The following is a 25293-nucleotide window of genomic DNA, read 5'->3' on the forward strand; positions in this document are numbered from 1 at the left end:
TATTGTACCTGACTAAATTGTAAATATAACAAACATGACTAGTTTACATTTTATCACAATATTTAATGTTAATGTTTCTTTTTTGTTTGCTCATGTTTATCAGCGGACATTTTTCTAGTTGTTCTGTTTATATATGTTTTAATGCCAGACATATACAGGATCACTGTCCAAGTTGGGAATTTATATGTCAGATTTTTATTGTTTTACAAAAGACTGTGGTAATTTTATTTCATTTTATTACAGAATCCAATAGCCTTTATCACCATAGACAACGCAACAAAATCAAATATTTTAAGGATCTCCAAATCCTGTCGTTCTGTTGGGATTTTACTGGAGGACATGAGATAGAACTTAAGTCACCAGACCCAAATTATATCTTAAAATGTGTCTGGTGAGCCAGTTTTTCCTCAAGTATTGCTTATATAATTCTGCTAAGAGCAAGTTTCCTTATCAAATACCTTTTTGTACAATTTTCGTGAAGGGTTTCAGTTTAGTTACTTGGTATTTGTTAGAAATACAGGTTATTTGTTAGAAATACAGGTAACCACTGCTAAAGGAAATTCCGATCTGCACTTGAAGGCAGCACCGTGAATCAGAACAGCAGAAGCTCAGAGTCGCAGTCAGTCGGTGTTGCCACCGGGAATGGGCGGCTTTAAACGCTCGCTATTTTCAGGACTGGGAACTCTAGCTGAGCTGGTCAGAGCAGATTTTCTTGCTGTGACTTTACTCTCGTAAGGTAACCCAAAACCTTACTTCATTCAAATTTCAAGCGAGTTTTTCCCTCCTCCGAGTGTCGGTGTTCTCGGACCGCGGGAGATGGTCAACGCACAGCAGTTGGTGGCTCTCCGCCACGGGGCTACATGCTAGAAAGAAGCCGCCGGAGCACCGCGTCGGTTTCTGTCTGAATACGTTGCCACTCTGTCGTCCGGGCCCGGTTTAGAAATGTTCTAAAAAAAAAAAAAGTGTCGCCTTTATTTTATTTGTTTTTCATGGTGTGAAAACGCTCTGTTAAATGTGCGTCGACAAAGGCTATGGAGTGAAATCTGCGGCGGGCGCGAAGAACACAACGACCTGCTGTGGTTTCCCTGAGCTGTGCGTAAACAAATAGATGATAGAGGATACGATGACCCTGCTTTCTCTTTTGGGTAGGATCATGCGTTATTTTCTGCTCAGACCGGAGACCTTGTTCCTGCTGTGCATCAGCCTGGCTCTCTGGAGTTACTTCTTCCACACGGACGAGGTGAAGACCATCGTCAAGTCCAGCCGGGATGCGGTCAAGATGGTCAAGGGGAAAGTGGCGGAGATGATACAGAACGAGCGCTTCGGCGGGCTGGACGTCCTGGACGCGGAGTTCTCCAAGACCTGGGAGTTCAAGAGCAACAATGTGGCCGTGTACTCCATCCAAGGCCGGCGGGATCACATGGAGGACAGGTTCCAGGTGCTCACCGACGTCGTGAACAAGAGCCACCCGTCCATTTTTGGGGTTTTTGACGGCCACGGAGGAGAGGTGAGTCTGAATATGAAGATGTGGCGAAGGGACATTTATGTCTGATGAAAACATCTAGGTTCTTCACACTCAGCTCTGTGTGGGAAACCAAAGTATCCATTGTACCGGAACACTAAGGTGTAATTTAGTCTAGTTTGGTCTAGTTTTGGTATTTTGTTGTTGTAGTAAAATTTGGATACCAGGTTGACCTAAAAAATGTATTTATCCTTTTAAAATGACTCCATTTTATAAATCGGTTGCAGGAGTTTTAGAGCAGGTGTAAAAAATGTTACCAGGAATTAATTTGTAAGGTGGATTGTGTCAAGTTAAGATTATACAGTGGGTTGAAAAGACATTGTTACCCTTTACTCCACATTTTGTCGTCTTACTGTCACAAACTGCAGAGTAGTGACCACTTAAGATCAGAACGTTTTGTTCTGATCTGTTCCTTTTCTAGACTTTTATTTCATTTATTTGTTTATTTTTGGTTGAGGCATTGCATGTTTGGACAATTATTCACTCTGGTTTTGGATGCTGCGCAACTAAAAGGACCTTTTCGCTCACTTTGAAACATTTGTTATGGCAACAAGGTAGGACTGGGTTATATGGCCTGAAAATAAAATCTTGGATTTTTAAAAAATATATACCAGATTTCTATTTCAATTTTAATCGTTTTTTTCCCCCCACTCAATTTTTCCTCATTAAAAAAAAGGGTCTTAGAAAACTGGCTTTCATTTTAATTGCTCTGTCCTTGAGTTGACCTGAATTCAACGTCAAAATAAATAGAATCTGTAAAAAATTTTTCCCACCCCCCTCCAGATGGTAGTTCCTCGGTGGGCTAACATCACTCAGAACTTTGAAAACCCACGGAATGCAGTAGTGAAAAAACAAAATCCAGATTTTCCAAAAGCGGATATTTTATTTTAATGGCAGCTTCTGATGCTGCCAATAAACCGTAACACTTTGGGGATGATGTGTTCAAGGTGAATGCCCATGTTAGTACGCTTCGCCACAACTCATTCTTGACCTGTTTATTGTTCTGCCTGTTTTTCATGACGTTCATGAATGTTTTCTACCAAATATTTGATGCTTTCACAGATTATCTATATTCATACCAAAATGAAATTACATACAGGTTGACTGCTTTCCATTAAGTGGTATCATAGTAAAGGGGAATGAAAACAAATATGCACCACACTTTTAAGATATTTATTTGTTAAAAAATAAATAAATTAAAGTATCATCTCTAACAACTAAGTACACCAGATTTTATTTAGGGGTAGAAGAGTGAAATGGGGTTTAATACAAAAGCCCATTTGTATTAAACACCACCGAAATGCACCGATTTGAAAATGTGGGCTGATATTTTGCGATAGTGATATTGCTGTGATGGCCAATAACCAACATTTACCGATGTTACATATATTTCACTACTGTTTTGACATTGAAAAAAAATGAGCATACTGCTGACTTCACTTCTTTACTGTTAAGCCACTTTAGTTTTCACTTTTACTGTCACATGACCAAACCACACGACCAATTTCTCCTCCCCATCCAGAAAAAAACGACAACAAGATGGAAATAAATATTGGTTGTTAATATTGGCCTAAAGGTATTTATCTGACTGATGCGATATGTTAAAAAGTGACTAAGATCGGTTGAAAACTGTTGTTGCCAATATATTATGCATCCCTAAAAATAAAAAAAAAATAAAAAAGAAAATTTGTGACAAAATGTGAAAATTTAAAAGGCCCATGAATACGTTTTTAAAAGTAGTGGTTGACATTTATTTATCTTGCTCCAATTAGGCTCAATTTCCAGTTTTAAGTTCTCTAACTGGCAATTTGAAAAAATCTAACATTTGACTCAGGCTTATGCACCATGTCAGGATGAAGTGAATTAATGTTGAAGCACTCGACATAAAAACTCTCTTGGAGACAGTGGCTCAAGGTAAGGGCATGCACTGAAATTCTTGCTCTGTCAGCTGAAACCTCCCCACAATCCACTTTGATAGGTTTTCTTTTAAAACTAAGGCGAAGTGTCACGAAGCTGACTTTACCAGTCGGGACTGCTGCAGGAAATCACCAATCCAGTTTTGGACACTTGAGTAAACGAAGGAGGAGTCCAACAACTCAACCACTGTTTCATAATGGAGGTGCTTAAAAATTGACAAATCAAAACAAAACTATATTTTTCCATGTATTTTTATGCCTTGATGATGAATGCTAGAGACAACCGTTAAACATAACAGATGTGTTGCCACAATCAGAGTGAGAATACAGGTGTAGTCTGACTCACTGTTGACTCACAGCAGCTCTGCTGCGATTCTCAAAAGGTTCTCCACTGCGGTTTGAATCAAACAAGTTTGATGTTATCGTTTCTTTTGGTGGGTTAAGAGGCGAGAAAGAAAAAGTAATTCACTACAAGATCCTTTTAAAATAGCTGGATTTAAACCAGGCTCTCTACTGACTGCACTGATGCAACTAAAGGCAAAGCACAAAAAAAATCACTTGATCTTTTCTCTTCAAAGTCTGCATTAAGCATTACAGAAACCATGTCATCTCTCCGAAGACCACCACGGCCTGACGACGTCTTCATTCAGAGTTCAGACGCTCTGCAATAATGCGCTAAATATATCCACGCATGGCCATGGAAGTTGTCGTTCTCTCAGAGGAAAATTAGATTTAGTGGAAGCTGAGTGCACTTCAGTAGATTTTGACCAAAAGTGGTCAATGGATTGCTGCTGTCTTCTGTTTTTTTTTTTTTTTTTTTCTCTTTCGTTCGTAGAGCTTTTCCCTCTCTGCTTCCTCTCTCTATTTCAGGAGATTCCTAAAATTGAGCTTCACAAACTTCCTTAAAGGAATGTTTTTTGTTTTTTTTTAATATCCGCTTGAGGATAAAGAGTGAGGTGGCATCAGTTGTTGCATTATATTTTGTGAAACATGTTGGCAGACAGCAGCCATGAAAAAGAAGTTTCTATATTTGGTAAATCTGGATTTATTACCCCGCGCCCAAAACCTGTTGAATAAACTTGCGCAGTAGGGTGCATTGTGGCCCAAGGCAGAGCCAAGAATACAATATGCCTCAGCTGGCTTGTTGGTTAGCTGTCAGAAAGTTTTATTTCTTTGTGCGCACAAACGATTGTCTCAGTGAAACCACACTGTGCCATTAAAGCAAAGTCTTGCTCATGTCAACATCAATCTATTGTTCAGGGCTGCATCAACGAGTTCACAAAGTCTTGACTTGGAGTTAAGAAATCACGCTTTTCTTTTCTGATTCAGTTCTTTTTGTGTACGTAGCACCAAATTAACCACAAATAACTTCCCCATTGAACTTTCATATCCAATTATATGAAATCCAGATTAGTAAACAATTTCATTTAAATCAGTTAGTCAAGTCTTTGACTTCACAGCAGTCACTTAATGTTCAAGAAGCTAGGAAATAGACAGCAGCGGCGTTTCCATTACAAATGTGGTGTATTGATCAAAAAACATGTTTTTTTTTTCAAACTTGACATGTTTCCACAAAGCAAATTTATTTTCATAATGTCGAACTGCACAATTTTAGTCAATAGAAACTAGGAGTACACCGATTGCAATTTTCTGGCAGATTACCGATCTTTAAAAAGCCTAACCTGCAGACACTGATTTTGACTGATACCAGTTTTTTTTTTTTGTGGAAACATGGCCACTAGCAGTGTTTCCATTGACCATGGGATTACCCAAATTATTACAACTGGCTGAAAGTTGAAGAAGACGATAGCAAGTGATAGGAGGATGATGGCAAAAGAGAATTCGCTAAGTTCTTCAATGACTTACTACATGAACTAACGTATTCACCTGTGATTTTTTAAAAATTGCATTCCTTATTTAATGGAAACGGCACAATTGCGAAATTGTCTTTTCAAAATTAGCGGAATATGACGAAGTTTTGCGCACATTTGTTTTGGAAACGCTTCTACTGAACTGGGGCTTTTCTTGCCATCTTTGTAGGAATGACAAAACAGACTGGCTATAAAGCAGAGGAGCACTGAGCCTGGAGTACTTTCTTTGAAAAGTAACAACGACGGACGAGAATAGTAACGGCAGCAATCACTCTATCAGTGGCTTTGTCCAGGAAAGAAACAGCCAAAACCCCAAAGTACTGAGCCTGGGGCACCTTAAAATAAAACAGTACATGCAAAAGAGAAATCTGTATTTTCAGAGGTATTCCTACGGTTCCTGTGATCTGAATATTTAAGTATTAGTTAAAATTACCCCGCTTCTCACCCGGAACGTTAGCTGGAGATGGGCACCAGCACCCCTCCCGACCCCACTGAGGGACAAGGGTGTAAAGAAAATGGATGGATGGATAGTTAAAATTGTGGGAAGTGAGATATTGAAAGGTAGAAGGAAAAACTCGCATCAGTTTTGCTGTCAGTGCTTTAGCAGCTTGTTAAAAATGACTTAATTTTCTAGCAGCTCATCAATCAGTTCTACATGGAATATCCTTTCCACTCCCCCAGGTATCTTTGTTTTTTTTTTTTGCCACACACCCACTTTTGCAGTACGCTGCAGATTCACTCTTCACTGTTTAAAATTGCCGTTTAATGTGAGTGTGTCCATCAGCAGCCTCAATCTGCGAACATGTCCAGGTTTCTGATTAAATGTAAATTGATTTTTTTTTCTTTCTTTTTCTTTTTACCTGACACTTAAGAAAAAAAACAACCAGCGTGGAATTGATAACCTCTGGCTTTCCGTCCATTAAGCAGCAACGCGAGCTGCACTTCGCCTCCATCCTCGTCTCACAGTCGGGCCGTGGCTGAGTCGGCTACTAAATTACAGCAGAGTGCAGAGAACACCTTCACAACAACATATCCTCTACGTCTTCTCTGGGCATCGTTTTGCCTTTGCTTATTGTGTTAGTTGTTTTTTTGGTCTGCTCCATCGGGTCTCAGTCTTACATGCAGTTTCGGCCACGGACATTTAATTGTGAGGGTGGATGTAACGGATACGGTGTCTTGCTGAGAAGGAGGCGATGGTAGATCTCGGAGCAGAAGATGATTGCTATTTTTATATGTCTGGCTTGTCGGCTTGCTTTAATGCTACTTTACAGATTAATTTTTCAGCTATTCCAGTTGTTTAGTATAAAATCGTTTTTTTTCTAAGTAAAAAAAAAAGATTTTTAAGCTGGACCCATTTTTTGTTTTCTGGAGAAGTAATGCCGTTAACGTACCAATAAGTCAGAATTTCTCGTGAACTCGCTCTCACTGGAGAGATGAAAGAAAGACCTGGCATGTGACTAATTGCTCTGTTGGCATTACAGGATTACAGAGAGCAAGGACACAAGTGTGTACATCAGTGTGTGTAAAACAATTAATGTGTGTTGCAAGCATGCACTATAACGCTGATGGTTCAGGTAGAGATAAGCTGAACAATTTGTTGTTCCATTCCACAGAGAGGCGCATCTATAACTTTAAAAGCCAGAGATCTATCAGGAGCGCACATCTGATTCATACTAACTCAGCGGTTCTGGTAAATAGACTTCACAGACACTTGCGCTGAAATGATCAGTCGGGCTTTCTTCTCTTTTTTTCTGCCTTCTAACAGCTAAAGGCAACAAGGAGAGAAAGGGAAGGCAGTGACATAAAGCAAAGACTTGAATGGAACAAGGGTTGCTGAGTTGAGTGCTAAGGTTTTGTACACGGTGCACAAGCTTTCCAATGTGATCTACTGCCTCCCCCAGTCCTCTTAGAATACAACAACTCAAAGATGTACGGGGGACAATTCTGAAAAATCTCTATATCTAATATGGTTTCAAAGTTGTTTTTTTTATTCATTATGAAAGAATGGATGGATGATATTGCTATTTACAACATTTGTTTTATGTGATTAAAATTCAGCTGGAGGTGAAAACCTGCCAAGTCTAGACTGGTTGTTTGTAAATGTGTAGTCTGGTTAAAAAAAAAAAACAACAACTGAAAACTGCTTGTTTTTAGTTACCATGGTGATTGCTTCACTTTGCACCTAATAGAGAATTCAATTGATGCAAATATATGAATCATAGCTGGAAAATAATAAGCCTTTGAGTTGTAAAAGCAGTTTATGACGCTCTTTTTGAAGGAAATACATACTTTTCTCTGTCACTGTGACCATTGTTTAACTAACTCAATTTATTGCATGACTAACACTGCCTGCGTCCAACTGCTGGCAATTTATTTCCTACCAAACAATGGAGCTGAAGGTTCTTGCTTCAAGAAAATCATTTGAAATGGTTATTTAAGTGCTGGCAGTGCACTTAAAATGTGGAATCATATTAGCAATGTGCCCTTGAGTATTGACTTTCATTGTAGATTAGATAAGTATAGGACTTCTCCTAAAAAGGATCAGCAGTGCTGCTTGTCAGTTGAAGCTGACACTATTTCATCTCTTCCCTGAAGTAAAGTGAAGCAGAAAGTACATGAGGTCATGTTCTCTTGGAAAACGATTCCTGCAGCAGAAAAGAGACAAGCGGGTTCTCCTGAAGAGTCTCCTGGTAATTCAGTAGTTTGTCCTTGGTGGGGATGTTTGCTGTTTGTGTGGTGAGAAATCCCTCCGGATGTGATTGAGGTGAGAACTCTTGGAGGGGAAAATTGAACACGTAAATGGATGAACATTGTTGTCTGTCGAGCTCTGGATACGTTTTAAAGATTTGGCGAGCATTTATCATTGCATTTTGTCCTGGATTATTTTCTAGAAATCTAATAGATGGTTTGTTTGTGAAGTGTAATAACATGTCTTGTCGCTGTGCATCTTTGCTTCAACCTAGTAGAGTGCTTAAGAAGACCTTCTGATGCATTTTGTGTAACAGGTAGGAGATAAGAGAACCTTCGTCAGCTTTCTTGTACCACCCTGCACTGCTGGCACGGTTAAATTTTTTAACACACTCTCTGTCCCTTCTGCTAAGCCCTCCTGTCTAAATATATCTCCTCCTACCTCATCAAGAGAAGGAAGCCACAAGGTCAATGTTTAGACACCCTCATCACATCACGTATAAGTCATGCTGTGTGGGTGGATTTCTGCTGGAAGTTTATGAAGTTTGGGCTTTCTGGTGTTGAACTCCTCTCTGCAAGTTGGTCTTATGTAACAAGAGGTTGAAAGCTGAAAGGTGTGTTGGATAGCAAAGATTTTCACCCTCTGTCACTGCTTCCTTTCATCTGATGGGTTTTACAACATATGACTGTTTTAAACAAAAGTCAGTTTCTTGTCTATTACCCAATGGCTAGGTAAGCCACAGTCTTGTGGCCAATTTTTTAAAGCTCTCATCTGATGTTTGGAAATGTAGCCATTTCTAATTCTTAATATTGGGCATAAAAACTCAATCTAATTGGTGACATATGGTGTGCATAGAGGTGGAGAATTTTTGTGTAAATCGAAGGTGATACAACACCTACGGACAAGAGCAGGCAAAAGGTAAGGTAAGGTAATTTTATTTATATAGCACATTTACAGCAACAAGGCAATTCAAAGTGCTTTACATGAGTTAAAAGGAAATACAAACAAAATAACAAACCAAAGGAAAAGAGGAAAGGACACATTATGGCAGATGGCAACATTCAGACAAAACAAAGGGGCAAAACAAAGACATGAGTGAAGGCGGTGACGTCAAAGGGCCATGAAGCCAGGTGGCTGTGGCCCCTGGCATAGTCCGATAGAGGTATTTGTTATCGAAGAATGTCCTTGGGAGCGCACAGCTCCATGGAAACAGGAAAGGATGAGGAGGGAAGAACGTTGTGTTTACATATCTTCAAGGAGATTAGAAATATGCAGCCCTTCCAAGGCCACACGGGGAAAGCTAATTCATAAACAGAATGTCTTAGGTCGGGAAGATTATAAACTTTAATCTTCCCTGAAGTCTCTCCGATACATCTCAGTTCCCAATCATCTAAATTAGTTTGGTCGTTCCACTGAGCCGAAACTAGCAACTTCTCCAAGATCGATTCCAGCTCGTTAGTAAGTTTTAGAGTCCTCGTCTCTGTCCACACCAACAGTCTGAGTGCTAGTTTGACCAAGTCCGTCACAAATTTCTCGATAATCCAGGAATCCACAAGCTCCAAACAGCAGAAATCCTGTTATCATGAATAAATCCAGGGTGAATCCTGCCGGGTGTGTCCCCGCAGGACAAGAGGGTTCTCCTATGCCCAGACTTCTTGTCGAAAATTTGATCAATTGCATTGAGAGACTGGTTGACCAGATTCATAATTTGTAGATTTGGATGATGTGCAAATAAAGGCTCCAAAAATATAGAAAAAGATGGGACAAAAACAAAAGCAAAGGCCACCACATACTCGGGCGTACTTCACTCCACAGAAAAGAAGTTGATGCGGATTCAATGCAGACTCAAAGCGGGGGTCCACCATGCAAAGGGAAATTTTTACGACGCCGTAGTCTGTCGTTTCCGTAGCTGCTTGCCCAGAAACTTTGTTCACAGCCAACTGTTTTGTATACAACAATGAGCTGATAAGGTTGAGAGTTGGCTAATGCTTGAAGGACATGCATCAGCCAGACTGCCACTTTGTGCAGCACTGACAGGTGGCAGAGAAGAAATGCCTTCTCTACCAAGGCCTTTCTTCTCTGTCTTGGTAGAGAAGAAATGGGACTATGTGCCCAACTACCTTATAAGACTTGCTGGTGTCCATTCAGATTATGGGAAACGTAGACAATCAATAAGTGTGACTATGAAATCTTAACTGTCTGTGGACAGTGTTTTACACAGTAATTAAAGTATTTTGCTCAACCCAATCACAAAAAGATCTGCAAGGGTAATAAACTTTTTTTGTAATGGTCTATGGAGGTAGTACCTTCGCCCTTAGTAGGAAGATGTATCCCTGTAAGCTTTCCGGAAAGGTAAGTACATCCTAAATGGTGGCGAAACCTAACGACCTAATGTGATGCACTTTCTTTCGTAATCCACCTTATTAGCTGATCTAGTGGATCAGTTGACCACAGGGATAAACTTTATATAAGTACGAGACCAGTAAAGCACAGGAACAAACCAACTTCTATGCTGCTTCACAACAGACACAAAATATCCAATAGTTTTTATTTTATTTTATATTTTTATTTATTTGCCAAAATAGATTAGACTTGGGAGCCACAGATGACTTAGCAGATTGATACATGCGGCCAGCTCAAACCGCTGGCCACATGTATCAATGACCACATAACTTCATATTGAAACAAGAATGCTAGACAAAACGGGACCAGACTGTTAAAAGGTGCTAACTTTGCTTGGTATCTCTCTGATGTGAAGACTTTAATTTTGAGTTGTTTTCAGTTGTGACCATCAACTACACTCTCGTTAGCTTCCACTTCTTCCCCCAGAAAGACTTATTTCCATCAAGCTCACAGCGATTTGACATCTTTCAGCTACAGTTAAGGGAACTCTTACCAATACCAAGTTCGCAAAACTTTACTTCCAGCTTGCATACTAACCAGTTAAGATTCAAAAAGATTGTTTATAGTAGAGGTGTGCCGATCGATCGGCCGCTGATCATAATCGGCCGATTTCCGTGAAAAAGTGTATGATCGGTGATCGCTGATCATGGTGTCTTGTTGCCGATCACACATACCGATCACCTGCATCTCATTTCGCACCCTGCCTKTGCAGCTGGTCTCCTCTTTCCTTCACACTGCGCAAACGCTCAGCAACAAATCCTAAGCGATGAGGAACTATAGTGAATAGTGACTGAGTGAATGGGGAAGTTTGCAAGTTGCGGCAGAGAATTGAAGCACGTAGGGTGAAGCACGTCAAAATTCATCAACACGACGAATCTAATATGACATAAAAAACAATGCTATACTTGACAGAGCTTGGCTACATCGAGGCTCACTTCAGTAAAAAAGACATATGGAGGATCAGATGGCAGGTAAAGCAGCGCACAGCTACAAACACTCACCTGGATTAGCATGACGGTCAGAAAGCTAAACAAATAACCCGCAAAATTATTTAAGTCTTCGAGCTGCGATGTAAGACACTGGTTCTGGTCTCGCTGTTGAACCGCTGCTCTGCTCTACAGGTAGTAATATTTCACAGACGGAGCACCGCTTCTGCTCCACCTGGTAGTGTGGAGCAGAAGTGACTCTCTTCTGGTAGTGACTCTCACACCGAACCTCTGCTTAAAGCTGCAGCCTCTAACTTGAAAAAATTAATTTTACATACGTATTAAAACTTTCGCTGTCCTAACATGAGACAGATAATCTCTGAAAAAATAATCGATCTCCTCCCTGTTCTGCATAATTACTCCGCTCAGTCAGAAACAGTCACTCAGAACTAGCAGTAATCAGCTAGCTGCCAAGCTATCAGGAAGTTTTCATGCAGTAACTCGGGATTGTTTATTGTAATGGATCCTGTATTTGCCTTTGAATGTTAAGTTTTATACTTGAATTTCTTGGCAGTGTTGAGAGGCTTTATTTTGACTTTTTGCATTATTTAGCCTCTTCAGAGCCTTCATATGTTATCAGTCTGTTAAAGATAGTATTACCGATAGCAATACAATTTGCACAATGCCTGTTTTGTTTTGTTTTCTTGGAAAAAGTTATTAAAAACAAGTTTTTGTCTAAATTAAGGTGAATTCATGTTTCTATTTTCCACATAATGTAACCGGTAGTGCTTATGATTAAAAAAATAATAATTATGTGATCGATATCCGTGATCAGAATCTTAGTCGGCAGGAAAAAACCTGATCGGCACATCTCTAGTTTATAGTAAACACCTGATGGTTATAGACTTGCGTCTCTCTGTAGCATTGAACATTTACAAATACAATAATGGCCTCCAGGTTATAGAACAGATGCATAAAATAAATTAAATCCAACTAACATGAAATAAAACATTTCCTTTGATCTTTTACAAGACGGATTGTAGCTCATTTTAAAAGTCATTCAAAACAAAAAACGGTTGGTATTCAAATTAATATTTAAAGGGAAAAAGTTCTCATTTACGTATGTGTTAAACTGTAAAATCCTTTGCTCATTGCAACCAGCCTCAGCCTTTGTGCTGGGATAGATCACTGATTGTTTATGAGGTGTCTTACACCACGTGTTAGGAAGAGAGCAGTTGGTGTTGTACAACTTCTCAGAATTTCACAAATTAGTTCCCCATAGTAGTGGCTAGCGTGGCTAGTGTTAACTGTAAACACCGGTGTTTGTGTGTAATCCATGTCAAATTGACCTTTAGCTTAAATGGGAACATTTACCTTAACAGTCAATATTTCCTAACACAGTAAGTCCCACAATAGATCAAAGTTGACTTGTCAAAAGTATGAAACTGAGAAATTTCACATTGATGAGATTTATCATTAGTTTTGTCTGTTTTTTTTCCCCCCATTACCTGCTTAGGTCTAACTCACTGTAGCCTGACATTTATCCTGCTTTCAGCTTCTGTGCTTCCCTTGACAAATCCTTAAACACTTCACTGATGCTGAAAATGACTAACTTTGAGTCTCTTTTTCCACAAAAACAACTTCCACACCGCAAAGTGTTGTAGTCAGTACCACTGCCTACAACACTGCTCTCCTTTCATGGCTCTGGAGGGGAAAAAATAAATAAATTGGATTTTTAATTTCCGTTAAAGTCCATTTTTAGAGCAGGGTCGGCAGATTCCGGCCACCAGCTAATTTCTTCATGCATCTCTGATTGCTTCAACTTCAGTTTGCACAAAACCCTATTCTGCTTTTCACACTCAGCTGCAGGATGCCATGCCCTAACAAGGCATCTCATGTGGCGTTTCCCTGATTTCAAATTCCCTACCTGCTGATTATGTTGGAGCTGCAGGTTTCAAATCCATCTTGAGAGGCTGCAAAGCCAGAGGTCTGTGTGCAATGCTTGGCTACATCCGCACAAGCAAATTGTTTAGTCTGATGTTTATTTTTTTTGTTTGGAGCTGATTAGCAGTCTTTAAATCTGATGATCACATGGCAGAAGCTGACTAGACCAACTGGTTTAATCCACTCTTTGTTTTAAAATGGAGGAAGTCTGCACGTAGAAGGCAGTTATATAAAATGCATAAATAAAAGAAGGTTTTGTGCAGAATTGTCCACAATTTGAATTCAGGTCCACAGACCTAGGCCTGTGTGTGAGCACAAGCTCCACAATTGTTTGTGTGTGTGTGTGTGTGTGTGTGTGTGTGTGTGTGTGTGTGTGTGTGTGTGTGTGTGTGTGTGTGTGTGTGTGATTGAGGAAAATAGATGAGTCAGTTAGAGTTTGCCTGCTAGCTGCCTTGGCAGTGAGAGACGGCTGGAGAAGAATGTTGGCCGACAGAAGGTATGAAGTCGCAGCTGTTTAGAGTTAGTGACATTTGTGTTACCGTGTGTGTGTGTGTGTGTGTGTGTATGTGTGTGTGTGTGTGTGTGTGTGTGTGTGTGTGTGTGTCTGTTATACAAAAGAACTGAGGCATGATTGTGGCTCTGCATCTCTTTGCATTGCCCAGATGGACCAGAAGGTTGAGGCAGGTGCATTCTGGTGAAACAGACCCAGAACCCAGAGGGGGGCTGTCTGATTTTACTTTTCTTTTTAATGTTTTAACATCTTATTATAAAATATTTTACGGCTTTATTTTTTTTGTTTCAGCTCGTTTCTCTCCTTGCCTTAAGTTCGTTTGATTTTTTCCGCACATATGTTGCATGCTTGAGCTGGTCTGGTGCACACATGTGCCACAAAGCCTCTCCAGATATGGATCCTTACAAGACAAGAGGAATGTAGCTAATATTAACAGTTCGGTATTTTTCACATGGTTCCTATTCAGGAGCAAAGCAGACCTTCAAATAAACTCTGCGGTGAACCAGTCTTGTCTTTAATTTACACTGCAGCAAAGGCTCATGGGATAAGATGGAGATCAGACTCCAAAGAATGTCATTAATGTCTGCTTGTTGTGGTTAAAATTGCAAAGGAGAGAGATCGTCCTTCTCTTTGGTGAATGTTTTGGTATGTGTAGAGAGAGTATGTTTACATATTAGAATTTTGCAGGAGAGTTTACACTGTTGTGTAGATTGAGATTTTATTCTTGTAAAGATTTTAGAGAGATTTTATTCTTGTCAGATCTGGTTCTGTTTTTTTATTTTTTAAATCTGCTGGAAGAGGTTTTATGACACTGGGAAGTTACCTGGCGCCTTTCTAGAGTTAAGATTTATGGCTCGAGCCCGATCCAAAATTCCAGCAGGGTGGGGCCAAAATTATTTGCTTGATAGCCGGATTGGGCTCTCGCTACTGTGACTCTTTTAATAAGCCTGCAATGCATAAAGCATAGAAAAAACAAACGGGAACGCACAATGTAAAGATGTGTTAGTCTACTTGTTATAATTTAAGTAGAGGAGTAGATACTTTAACTTATTGAGGAAATAAAGAAATTAATCAGACTATAAGAAGTGCAGCACACTGCATGCATAATTGGTTCCTATAAATCACACATCCCTGATGATTTTCACTTAACTCACCCTGTGGCTACAACAAGCGACAAATGGAGCTGGAAGAAGATAGACAAAAGCTAAAAACGGGAGTAGTTGCACTTCTTACTTAAAAGATGGTCTAAAAAATAGTTTGGGCTCGGAAACGTTGCCTTCGGGCTCAGGCCGGGTCAGGTTGGATTTTTTTAGGCCCAGTCTAAAATCTACAGCTTCTAAGGCTACAATGCCTTGCAAAAGTGTCCCCTTCAACTTTTTTCGTTCCCACAAACAAAGTAGAGCAGCCCTTCTTTACTCTGTTTATCTCTTAATAAAATCCAGTTCAACCAATTACCTCAGGAAGTCTCTTCATAAGTAAATGGAGTCAATCAGGGTGCAATTTAGCCTTCACAATTGTTCTGTAAAGACCTCAGAGGTTTATTAAAGACCATTAGTGAACACAGCAGGGATAAAGGTGTGGAGAAGTTTAAAGCAAAGTTAGGTGATAAAACTACCTTCCCAAGCTTTGATCATCCCCCAGAGCAACTTTCCAAGTCATCTGAAAATAGTGCGGAACAATTACAAACCTACCGAGGGAACATAATCCTGAGAAGTAGCCAAGAACTCCACGGTGACTCCCGAGATATACAACCACAAGGATTGATCTGTTGACAGAGCAACTATTCAATGTGCAATCTACAAATTTGGGCTTCATGACAGAGTGGAAGGAAGAACACCATTGTTAAAAGAAAGCCAGTTTGTTTTCGTCACATTTGAGATGTCTGAAATAATTGTTGTTTTATTCCAGTTTTAGTCAAATGAAACGTGCTAAATTTTACTCAGCAAAGTTTTACCATAAAGTTAGTCCACTACAGTATGACGTTATAGAGGAAAGTGTGTCTTACAAAAAAAAGCAGTATACAAACACAGATTTACTGTTAGTGGAAACCCAACCAAAAGTTGTTTCAAATGACTATTTTGTCACTGGTTTTAATTCAATGTAATTGGATGTCAGCTCTCATATTTTCATCTGATTCGTCAATGACAATGTCTGTCATCCTTATTAAAGTTTGAGTTTTACTTTTTTTTGTTGTTGTAAAGAAAAAATGTCTGAAAACTGCAATAAAACCATGTGTCATTTCCTTCCACTTTACAGTGTGCACTATATTATATATTTCTATCACATAAAATCCCATTAAAACACGACATATTGTAAAAAAAATAAAAAAAATAAAAGTTCAAGCTACATGAATCCATTTACAAAGCACAAGGTGCCTAAATAAAAATTAATGAAACTAAAGGATGATGGCTTAAAGAGGTATTTGTAGACAGATTGAAGCTTTAGTCCATATGTTCATCGGTGTAACTGCTATAAATTTACTTAATCCAGCATTGGGACTAAAAGTTGATTCTAATCTGGATTTTTCCAACCTAATTGCCTGTAATCCCTAAGCATGACAACAAGTGCGGAGGATAAGACTAGCGGGATGAGGGAAAGCCACACATCTCATTTTGTTGCGTCTATTTATAAGCCTTACATTTAAAACATTCAGAGATAAAGAAAAAAGTGAAGTTGTTCGCATGCTGTGACCTGAGCAACCTAAATAAATTTATCTAAAATGTACATTTTCTAGATGTTTACCTACTTTAAAGCCATCGAAAATGCCTGAATGCACTTTCAGTTTTGACTTTAGAGGCATCATCACTTTATTTTGAAATGTTTTGCCCTCTGTAACCTACATATATCACTTCCCACATGTTGGTAAACGGGCCTCTTTCAACAAGAGATTTATTCTGCGCGTGTGCGTGTGTGTGTGTGTGTGTGTGAGAGAGAGTGTGTTTGTAGCCACTTGATGGTGATGGCTGTGAATGGATGTCAAGTTTAGAGGCAGATAAGCAGGGTTTGTAATTGATTTGTGTGGTGCAGAAGAAGCTTATAGTGATGTGAGCTAATGCCATCAGCTCAAGGCTCATATAAGATCCCTGCTCGCTTCCTGAGAGCGCCACTAAGATGAGTTTATAAAGCAAAGAAGAGACAGCAGGGCAGGTTAGATTGTCACTAATCCCCCTTGGCGAGATTGGGATTAATTTAGGATTTTCCCCGTCAACTCTATAACCATCATCTTTATATATTTAACTGTTCAATTAATTACTCTTTTTCACTTGTTGACCTTTTTCAAAATATGTTTTAAATGGTTCCTGCTGTTTTATATCCACACAAAGATGTTGAACAACAAAACAGGAAGATTATGGAAGAAGAAGCAGCTGAGGAAAAGATTGAGTAGGACGGATGAGGAGTGGAGGAGTGATGCTAAAATGAAGGAGAGAGAGAGAGAGAGAGAGAGAGAGAGAGAGAGAGAGTGGCAAAGCTGTTTGGAAATAAATAAAAAAGCGCTTCTGGCATATCGAAGCATTTAGCCAAGATGGGAGAGGAAGGAGCTTAGAGCTGCTGTTTGGAGGTGGAGAAAAGGTGGGGGAAGAAGTTACTTCTTTCAAAAGAGAGGAAGATAAAAATGGATGGATGAGAAGCAAGTCTTTGCTCACAGCTTAAAGTTTTCACAGAGCTGCAGCTCAGCACATCTTCTGTTAGTCAGAACCCGTCGGATTCTTTTTGCAGAGTTTTTGTGAGGGAAATTTTTGTCATACAGTCCATGTCAAATGCATTAATACCCCTAACATTTCGTCACGCTGCAATCATCTCCAGCGCAATCATACACCAACACCAAGTAGTTCTTTATCGTAAAGTGCAAGTATCTATAGACATCACATCGGTAATGTTGCCACAGATTCTCCTTTAAATTTAGGTCTGGACTTTTTGTGAAATCTCAACCTGTCAATTGTGTCTCTGCCTGTATGTTTAGTGTCATTTTCCTGTTGGTAAAGGAACCTTTGGCCCAGTCTCAGGGCTTCTGCAGCCTCTCACAAGTTTTCTTCCAGGCTTGCCTTATATTTAGCTCCATCCATCATAGCCACCATGTTCCCCAACAGTGGTGTTGTGCTCAAGGCGAGGTGTAGTTTTAGTATTCCTCCACACAGTAATTTGCATGTAGGGCAAAAAGTTCAATTTCATCTAGGACTGAAGTAATTAATTCTACTAATCATGACGAATAGATTAGTGAAATAATCGTCAACTAATTTACTAATTGATTAGTTGTTAACTGCAGTGACTAAAAAAAGGCTCTTTACTGAAAGAACATACTCTGTAAAAAAACAAAAAACAACTTCTTTGTCTGTAAAGATGTCCTCAAGTGGCAGTTTTAGCTTCACCTGGTTCAAATTAAGTAAAGAAAAAGAAATCTCCTATTGGGCAGCTTTGCTATCCAATTATTAATTGGTTAGCTGATAAAAATGGTCAGCAGATTAGCCCTACATTGTTTTGATGTTGAGTGCTGAGCTTTTCTCATGTTGATGTTGGATGCATTTCTTTTTTTAGCTGCAGATGCATCTTTTGCTACAGATAGTGATCAAGCAATCACTAAAGGAATGCTATGTTATTACAATTTAGACAATAAAATGAGCCAACTCCTCCCTTCCTTCTCCAGAAACAAAATGGAAATAAAGATTGGTTAGTATCGGCCCAGTTCCATTAATCGAACCAAAACTGCTTCGTTAAAAAATGACTAATATCATCCTCCGATACCGATGTTGGTGTTGATATATCGTGCATCCCAAAAATGAATCATTTTTCCTTGATTAATTGTCAGAATAATAAGTAGAATAATGGATGACTGAAACAGTCGTTAGACTCAGCTATGATAGTTTTTCGTCCACATGTCAGTTGCATTTCCTACGTGAATTGTGACAAACTGAACGAAAGCCATATGGTATCAATCGCCTGTGGCTTTCTTCTTGCAGCTGTTCCAAAAACACAAAATTTGTGAAGTGCACAACTTAAAATTCCAACTTAATATGCTAAAGTCTACAGGTCCTTCTCAAAAAATTTGCATGTTGTGATAAAGTTAATTATTTTCCATAATGTAATGATAAAAATTAAACTGTCATATATTTTAGATTCATTGCACACCAACTGAAATATTTCAGGTCTTTTATTGTTTTAATACTGATGATTTTGGCATACAGCTCATGAAAACCCAAAATCCCTGTCTTAAAAAATTAGCATATCATGAAAAGGTTCTCTGAACGAGCAGTTAACCTCATCATCTGAATCAACAAAGTAACTTTAAACACCTGCAAAAGATTCCTGAGGCTTTTAAAAACTCCCAGCCTGGTTCATAACTCAAAACCGCAATCATGGGTAAGACTACTGACCTGACTGCTGTCCAGAAGGCCATCATTGACACCCTCAAGCAAGAGGGTAAGACACAGAAAGACATTTCTGAATGAATAGGCTGTTCCCAGAGTGTTGTATCAAGGCACCTCAGTGGGAATGAAAAAGTGTGGCAGAAAACGCTGCACAAYGAGAAGAGGTGACCGGACCCTGAGGGRRACCTGYGGAAGCAGTGGACTGAGTCWGGAGTAGAAACATCCAGAGCCACCRTKCACAGGCGTGTRCAGGAAATGGGCTACAGGTGCTGCATTCCCCAGGTCAAAGGTCAAGCCACTTTTGAACCAGAAACGGCGGCAGAAGCGCCTGACCTGGGCTACAGAGAAGCAGCACTGGATTGTTGCTCTGTGGTCCAAAGTACTTTTTTTGGATGAAAGCAAATTTTGCATGTCATTCGGAAATCAAGGTGCCAGAGTCTGGAGGAAGACTGGGGAGAAGGAAATGCCAAAAGGCCAGAAGTCCAGTGTCAAGTACCCACAGTCAGTGATGGTCTGGGGAGCCGTGTCAGCTGCTGGTGTTGGTCCACTGTGTTTTATCAAGGACAGGATCAATGCAACAGCTATCAGGAGGTTTTGGAGCACCTCGTGCTTCCATTTGCTGAAAAGCTTTATGGAGATGAAGATTTAATTTTTCAGCACAACCTGCCAAAACCACTGGTACTACTGACCATAGTATTACTGCGCTCAATTGGCCTGCCAACTCTCCTGACCTGAACCCCATAAAGAATCTGTGGGATATTGTGAAGAGAAAGTTGAGAGACGCAAGACCCAAAACTCTGGATGAGCTTAAGGCCATCGAAGCATCCTGGGCTCCATAACACCTCAGCAGAGCCACAGGCTGATTGCCTCCATGCCGTGCCGCATTGAAGGCTGCAAAAGGATTCCTGGCCAAGTATTGAGTGCATATCTGAACATAATTATTTGAAGGTTGACTTATTTGGTATTAAAACACATTTCTTTTATTGGTCGGATAAAATATGTTAATTYTTTTAGAGAGGCATTTTGGGTTTTCATGAGSTGTWTGCCAGAATCATCAGTATTAAAACAATAAAGGACCTGAAATATTTCAGTTGGTGTGCAATGAATCTAAAATATATGACAGTTTAATTTTTATCATTATATTATGGAAAATAATTAACTTTATCACAATATGCTAATTTTTTGAGAAGGACCTGTATATTTATAATATGTGAACAAGTCTTAAGATATGTAAATACTTTTTAAAGCACTGTGGGTCGCGTGTCTGTGAAGCTTAAGCGTCTTTGTTAATAATTCTGCCTGACTGAAGACTGCGGCACCATGGGACGCATTCTTCCCCAAGAAAGCTGACATACTTCTACCTCTTTCTTCTGTTTTTTTCTTCTTTTTCGTTACCTTCTCTCCTCACGCTTGCTCCCTGTCTGCTTTGACCTTTCCGTACTGTAACCGTCTCTGTTTTCTCTCCGTCTCATCCCCCTCTCTTCCATCTCCACTCTGACTCCCTCCTTCCTTCCGCCTCACCTACTCATCTCTTCTTTCTCTCTGATCCTCTCCTGTTTTTTTTTCTTCCGCTGACAGAAATCAAAGTTCGCCGTTCACCCCGAGTGTCTTCATGTCGGTGCTTTTAGGAAGCAGGAATCATGTGAGAAAAGCTCTTCCTCCTGCTTGTTCATGCCTTACTGGTCAACTGAGCTGCACATGTTTGAAGAGATATAATATGGTTCTTTACTACCACCTGCATCCTTCCTGTCTATGTTTAGACTTCATTATTTTTGTCCAAGGCCTAAATTTATCTTTATTTCTCCATTTTCATTTAATTTATCTAAGCTACTGCTTATCGCTACGGCTCAAACGTTTCCACTTCTTCATATTATCTTTCCTTTTCCCCCTTTTTCCCGGTCTTCCTCCTCTTCCTCCCCCACCCCGCTGCTTCACCAATACCCGCGGAGTCACCTTATCTCTCTGCAGTCTGTCTGACTTATTTATCACTGCTCTGAAATATTAAACAGCCCCCTGCCTCTGGAGGGGAGTCCACGTCTTTCATTTTGAACACATGTATGTGCAAATGCACACATGCATCCGACGTGGAGCGCTGCTGAAAACGCTCTGCTGCGTCTGTCTTGCCTCCTAACCGTCTACTCCTGGTTTTCAGAGACTGACAGACAGCACTGAGTCTTGAACAGTGCTACTCCGTTGGGACATTGTAGATACATGTATGCTGTCAAATACCTTTTGCATGTGTGCTCTACTGACTGTGGTACTCGTGTTGTTTCTAGGACACCGCCAACAGTCAATGATCTTTGTAGATCTGCAACCTGTACAACCTAAAGAGCCACTTTTAGCTCTCAGGCCGACCACATAAGACTGGTTTAGTGCCGCAAATGTCACACGGCTTATGACTTATAATTTTAGATAAATATCTACTCGGAAATGTATTTTTAAAGAACCACCATTCCATTTCTATTTTTGGGATCTAAAGTAAAGATAAACATATTTTTTTATGTGGAAAGAGGATAGATCTTTTCTCTTGGATGGAAAATTATGTAAAAAAAAAACAAAAAACAAAAAAAAACATAGATTCCAACCCAATGACAAGAAAATGGATCTAAAAACATTTTAGTGTCATCCTTTGTAGGAATAAACTGAAAACTGTCAAAATCTTGCGTTTGTTATTATATGTAGATCTAAAAACAGGTATTTCTTCATTTCTAGACAAAATTACAAAGAAAGTCCAAAAAACCACAGATTGCAGACCCCTTGGAAAATAAATTGTGGCTTTACAGAAATAAATGTCCATACATCCATCCAGATTTCTTGAAAAAATCTTTAAGTGTTTTACTCAGTCAAGAGATGACTGAACACATACATGTGTTCAAAATGAAACAAAGGGAACATTTCATCCTGCTTACCTTTCTATAGTAATATTTTGCTATTACTATAGAACTATGATTTAATTCTTGTGTCCTTCATTTATGTTAGGAGATTCTTCCACCTGAGCTGTGGCTCTCTGCAGCTCCTCCAGCGTTGCCGTGAAGCTCTTGGCTGCTGACATCCTTTTTCTTCCACTTTCCAATAAAACTTCAGATAGTGCTGCACAATATTAGACAGCGATAATATTGGTAAACACTTTGATGACGATATCAGTGGTGATAAATACCTGTTTCCTTCTTTCCTCTCTTTCTCATCCGTGTTTCCATCTTTCTTTGACATTCGGCATTTTAGACAATGTTATTTGAGTCCAGTGTGAGCATCTGCTGCCTTGAGACTCTGTCCAACTGGCTAAATATTACATTAGCATGAAAAAGGCAACATCAAAACACTTGGAATATATTTCCTAACTCCAGACAGTCATATTCTCTAGCCCTAACATCACTTTGTGTTGATCAATCACCTAAAATCCCAATTAAATGAAGTCTGAGTTTGTAATGGGACAAAGAAAAAGAATATTCAAGGGTTTCTTTTGGTAAGAAATTTAGTTAATATCTGACATCGCAAAATTTTAGGAACTACATCAACCTGTATTTATAAATCCTGACTCTATTTCCTTCCTGTTAAGCTGTGATGCTGTAGAAACTTCCTTTTCTTTGCACATTATACCTAGTACACTTCACACTGTCTAAGCTTGTAAAATGAGGAACTGTTCTTTTTTTAGAGCACAACTTGAGGTGACAAGCACACACAAAAATGTTACCATTGAACTAGATTTGTTGCTATAAAGTATAAGCAAACTCCTAATTCTAAATAACTTTATTCGGCCTCCGCTGGAGTGTTGTCACCTTTGCTATGCAGGTCATTTCTTCTCTTCACAGCACTTTCTGATGAGCAGTCCACGAGGATTTACATGGTTTATACATTTGCCCACAAACGTATACACAGAGGCAGGGGCAGAGGCTAACGCTGCCTTCTATTCTTAGCGGACCGTCCCCTCAGGGGAGGAGTGTTGTCTAAGGCTGGAAACGTTGACTAGGCCAGAGCGGAGCCATGATTGTTCTGCACCTGCTGTGGAAACTGGGCTGCGTTAAAAGCTGCGTGGCCATATGCCCACTGGCTCCATCACCCCACAGCCTCTCTGAACAGGCTCGACAGCAAATGTACAGTCTGGAACAAAGAGCCAACTTTAATTACGAGGACTTTGATCTGAAATCACCCTCTAATGTTGTTAATTCAGAATGTAACCGCAAAGGGGATTTTGGAAGCGCGCCATGTTAACGTCACTGATTGTGTCCAACTCTTAATGGCTGCTGTTTTGGTTTTGAGCTGTATTTGGCAACGTGTGATTGTTTTGTTTTTTGTTTTTTTTTTGTTTTCAAATGGGCATTTGCTTTGGTTTTTGGCTTCACATCCTGTTCTTGTTGCGCTGAATGGAGAACTTGGCTGTGTTCGCATATTGAGCCATCACAAAGAAGCATATGTCGTCAGAAGCTCATCATCTGTATGCTTTTTTTTTTCCTATTAAATTAATCGGACCTGAGGGAAGAGGTTATTTCTTCCAAAATAAATTCAGATGAACATGTGTGGGTTCTTCTTAAGCCAATCAGTTTCAGAGACTAAAACTGATTAGGTTAATACCACGTCTGCCTTCCTGGACCGAATTAGACTAATGTTTGGAAGAAGCAGCGATGTTGGATCAGATTTGTATTTCTCATGCCATCTTTGGTTTTAGCTCTCATCTCCTGTGCCCACGCGTGGGAATTGGTAACCTCTTTCCTTCCCCAATTATTCCAAGAAATACGATGTTCAAAATCTACTCGTCTCTGTGCTCTTAGATGCTCTTCATTTGTTTATACTGATTCCTTCCATTTCTACCCTTGTGTTCCCTGCTCACATTGTGAAGTCTTCCCTCTGCATGCACTTAAACAATCCGCATATCCAGAGTCCATTAAATCTTTTCCGTGTTCAGCTTCAGAGAGGTCATTACTCCTTACAATGTAATGCATGCATTAGGCTTTATGAGGACACCCACAGCAGCAGGGGGAGAAGATGACTATTGATTTTTATGAATGTGTGTGTTTGTCAGCTACTATATGCTTAGGTTTTACTCTGCAATGCAATCAGGAAATTCACAAATTCATTGGCAGATTTTTTTTTCTTTAATCAATACAAGCAATGCATGTAGTGCCTTGAAAAAGTTTAGATACTTCTTGAATATTACAACCACACACATAAGTTGTATTGGGATGTGACAGTTCAACGCTGTAATTCAGAATTAAGTGGGAGGGAAAATGAGGAAATAAACATCTGAAAAGAGGGATTAGCATTTGGATTCAGGCTCCTTTATTGTGATAACGCCTGAATAAAATTCAGTGCAACCAATTGCTTTGAGATCTCGGTATAAATCCAGCTGTTCAGGTTTGTTAGAGATCATTGGCAAACAAACGGGAACATGGAGACCAAGGAGCACAACAGAAAGGTCAAGGAGGAAGTGATGGATATTTCTAAAGCATAGCCAGGTTATAAACCAGTCCCAGCTTTGAAGCTCTCACAGCATTTTTTAAAGAGAACTTCTTAAGACATTTTGTATAGAAGTTGTGGTCTTCACCAGTTTATCATTTATCAAAGAATGACGGGAAGAAAGTTTTATAAACATAGTGGTGGCTGGATCATGCTGAGGGGCAGAGATTATTTTTTTTTCCAGGGACAAGGAAGGGCAGTTCAGTAAGTATTTATGTTTTAAAGTCACGGTTTGGTATGTTTTCAATATACCACAAGCAAGAAAAATAATTTTTTTTTTTTTTTTTCGATTTTTGAAGTTGATATCAGAGGTGGGGACTCGAGTCACATGACTTGGACTCGAGTCAGACTCGAGTCGTTAAAATCACGACTTGAGACTTGACTTGAAAAAATTCTCAAAGACTCGGACTAGACTTTGACTTTGATGCCATTGACTTGGGACTTGACTCGACTTGAAGCTGTTTACTTGAAAAGACTTGATATTTTTTACTCAAAGTCTTAAAATTTAAAACACATTATTTATAAAGTGGCGTCATTAATTAATTTCACTCATTCCGTATCAATATGCGCAGACCGTCCCTCTGTTTTTCCTCTCCTCAGGTATGTATGTGTGCGTAGCTGCAGCTCAACCAATCAAATTAACAGGATTTGGACATTTAAAAAAACGCGGCGACGCTGCAGAGCTCAGGGAACGAAA

The 25293-nt window shown here is 39.6% G+C and overlaps 1 protein-coding gene across 1 annotated transcript in view; it reads left to right on the forward strand.

Annotated features, from left to right (window-relative positions):
- Positions 1-608: 608 nt before the first annotated feature.
- ppm1lb (protein phosphatase, Mg2+/Mn2+ dependent, 1Lb) overlaps positions 609-25293 on the forward strand; it is a 58405-nt gene continuing 33720 nt past the window's right edge. Inside the window, exon 1 of the mRNA XM_008425816.1 lies at positions 609-1507. Coding sequence (XP_008424038.1) covers positions 1109-1507 — 399 coding nt within the window. The 5' untranslated portion in view covers positions 609-1108. The remainder of the gene's footprint in view (positions 1508-25293) is intronic.

Source organism: Poecilia reticulata, linkage group LG13 (genome assembly GCF_000633615.1).
Source record: "Poecilia reticulata strain Guanapo linkage group LG13, Guppy_female_1.0+MT, whole genome shotgun sequence".
NCBI lineage: Eukaryota > Metazoa > Chordata > Actinopteri > Cyprinodontiformes > Poeciliidae > Poecilia > Poecilia reticulata.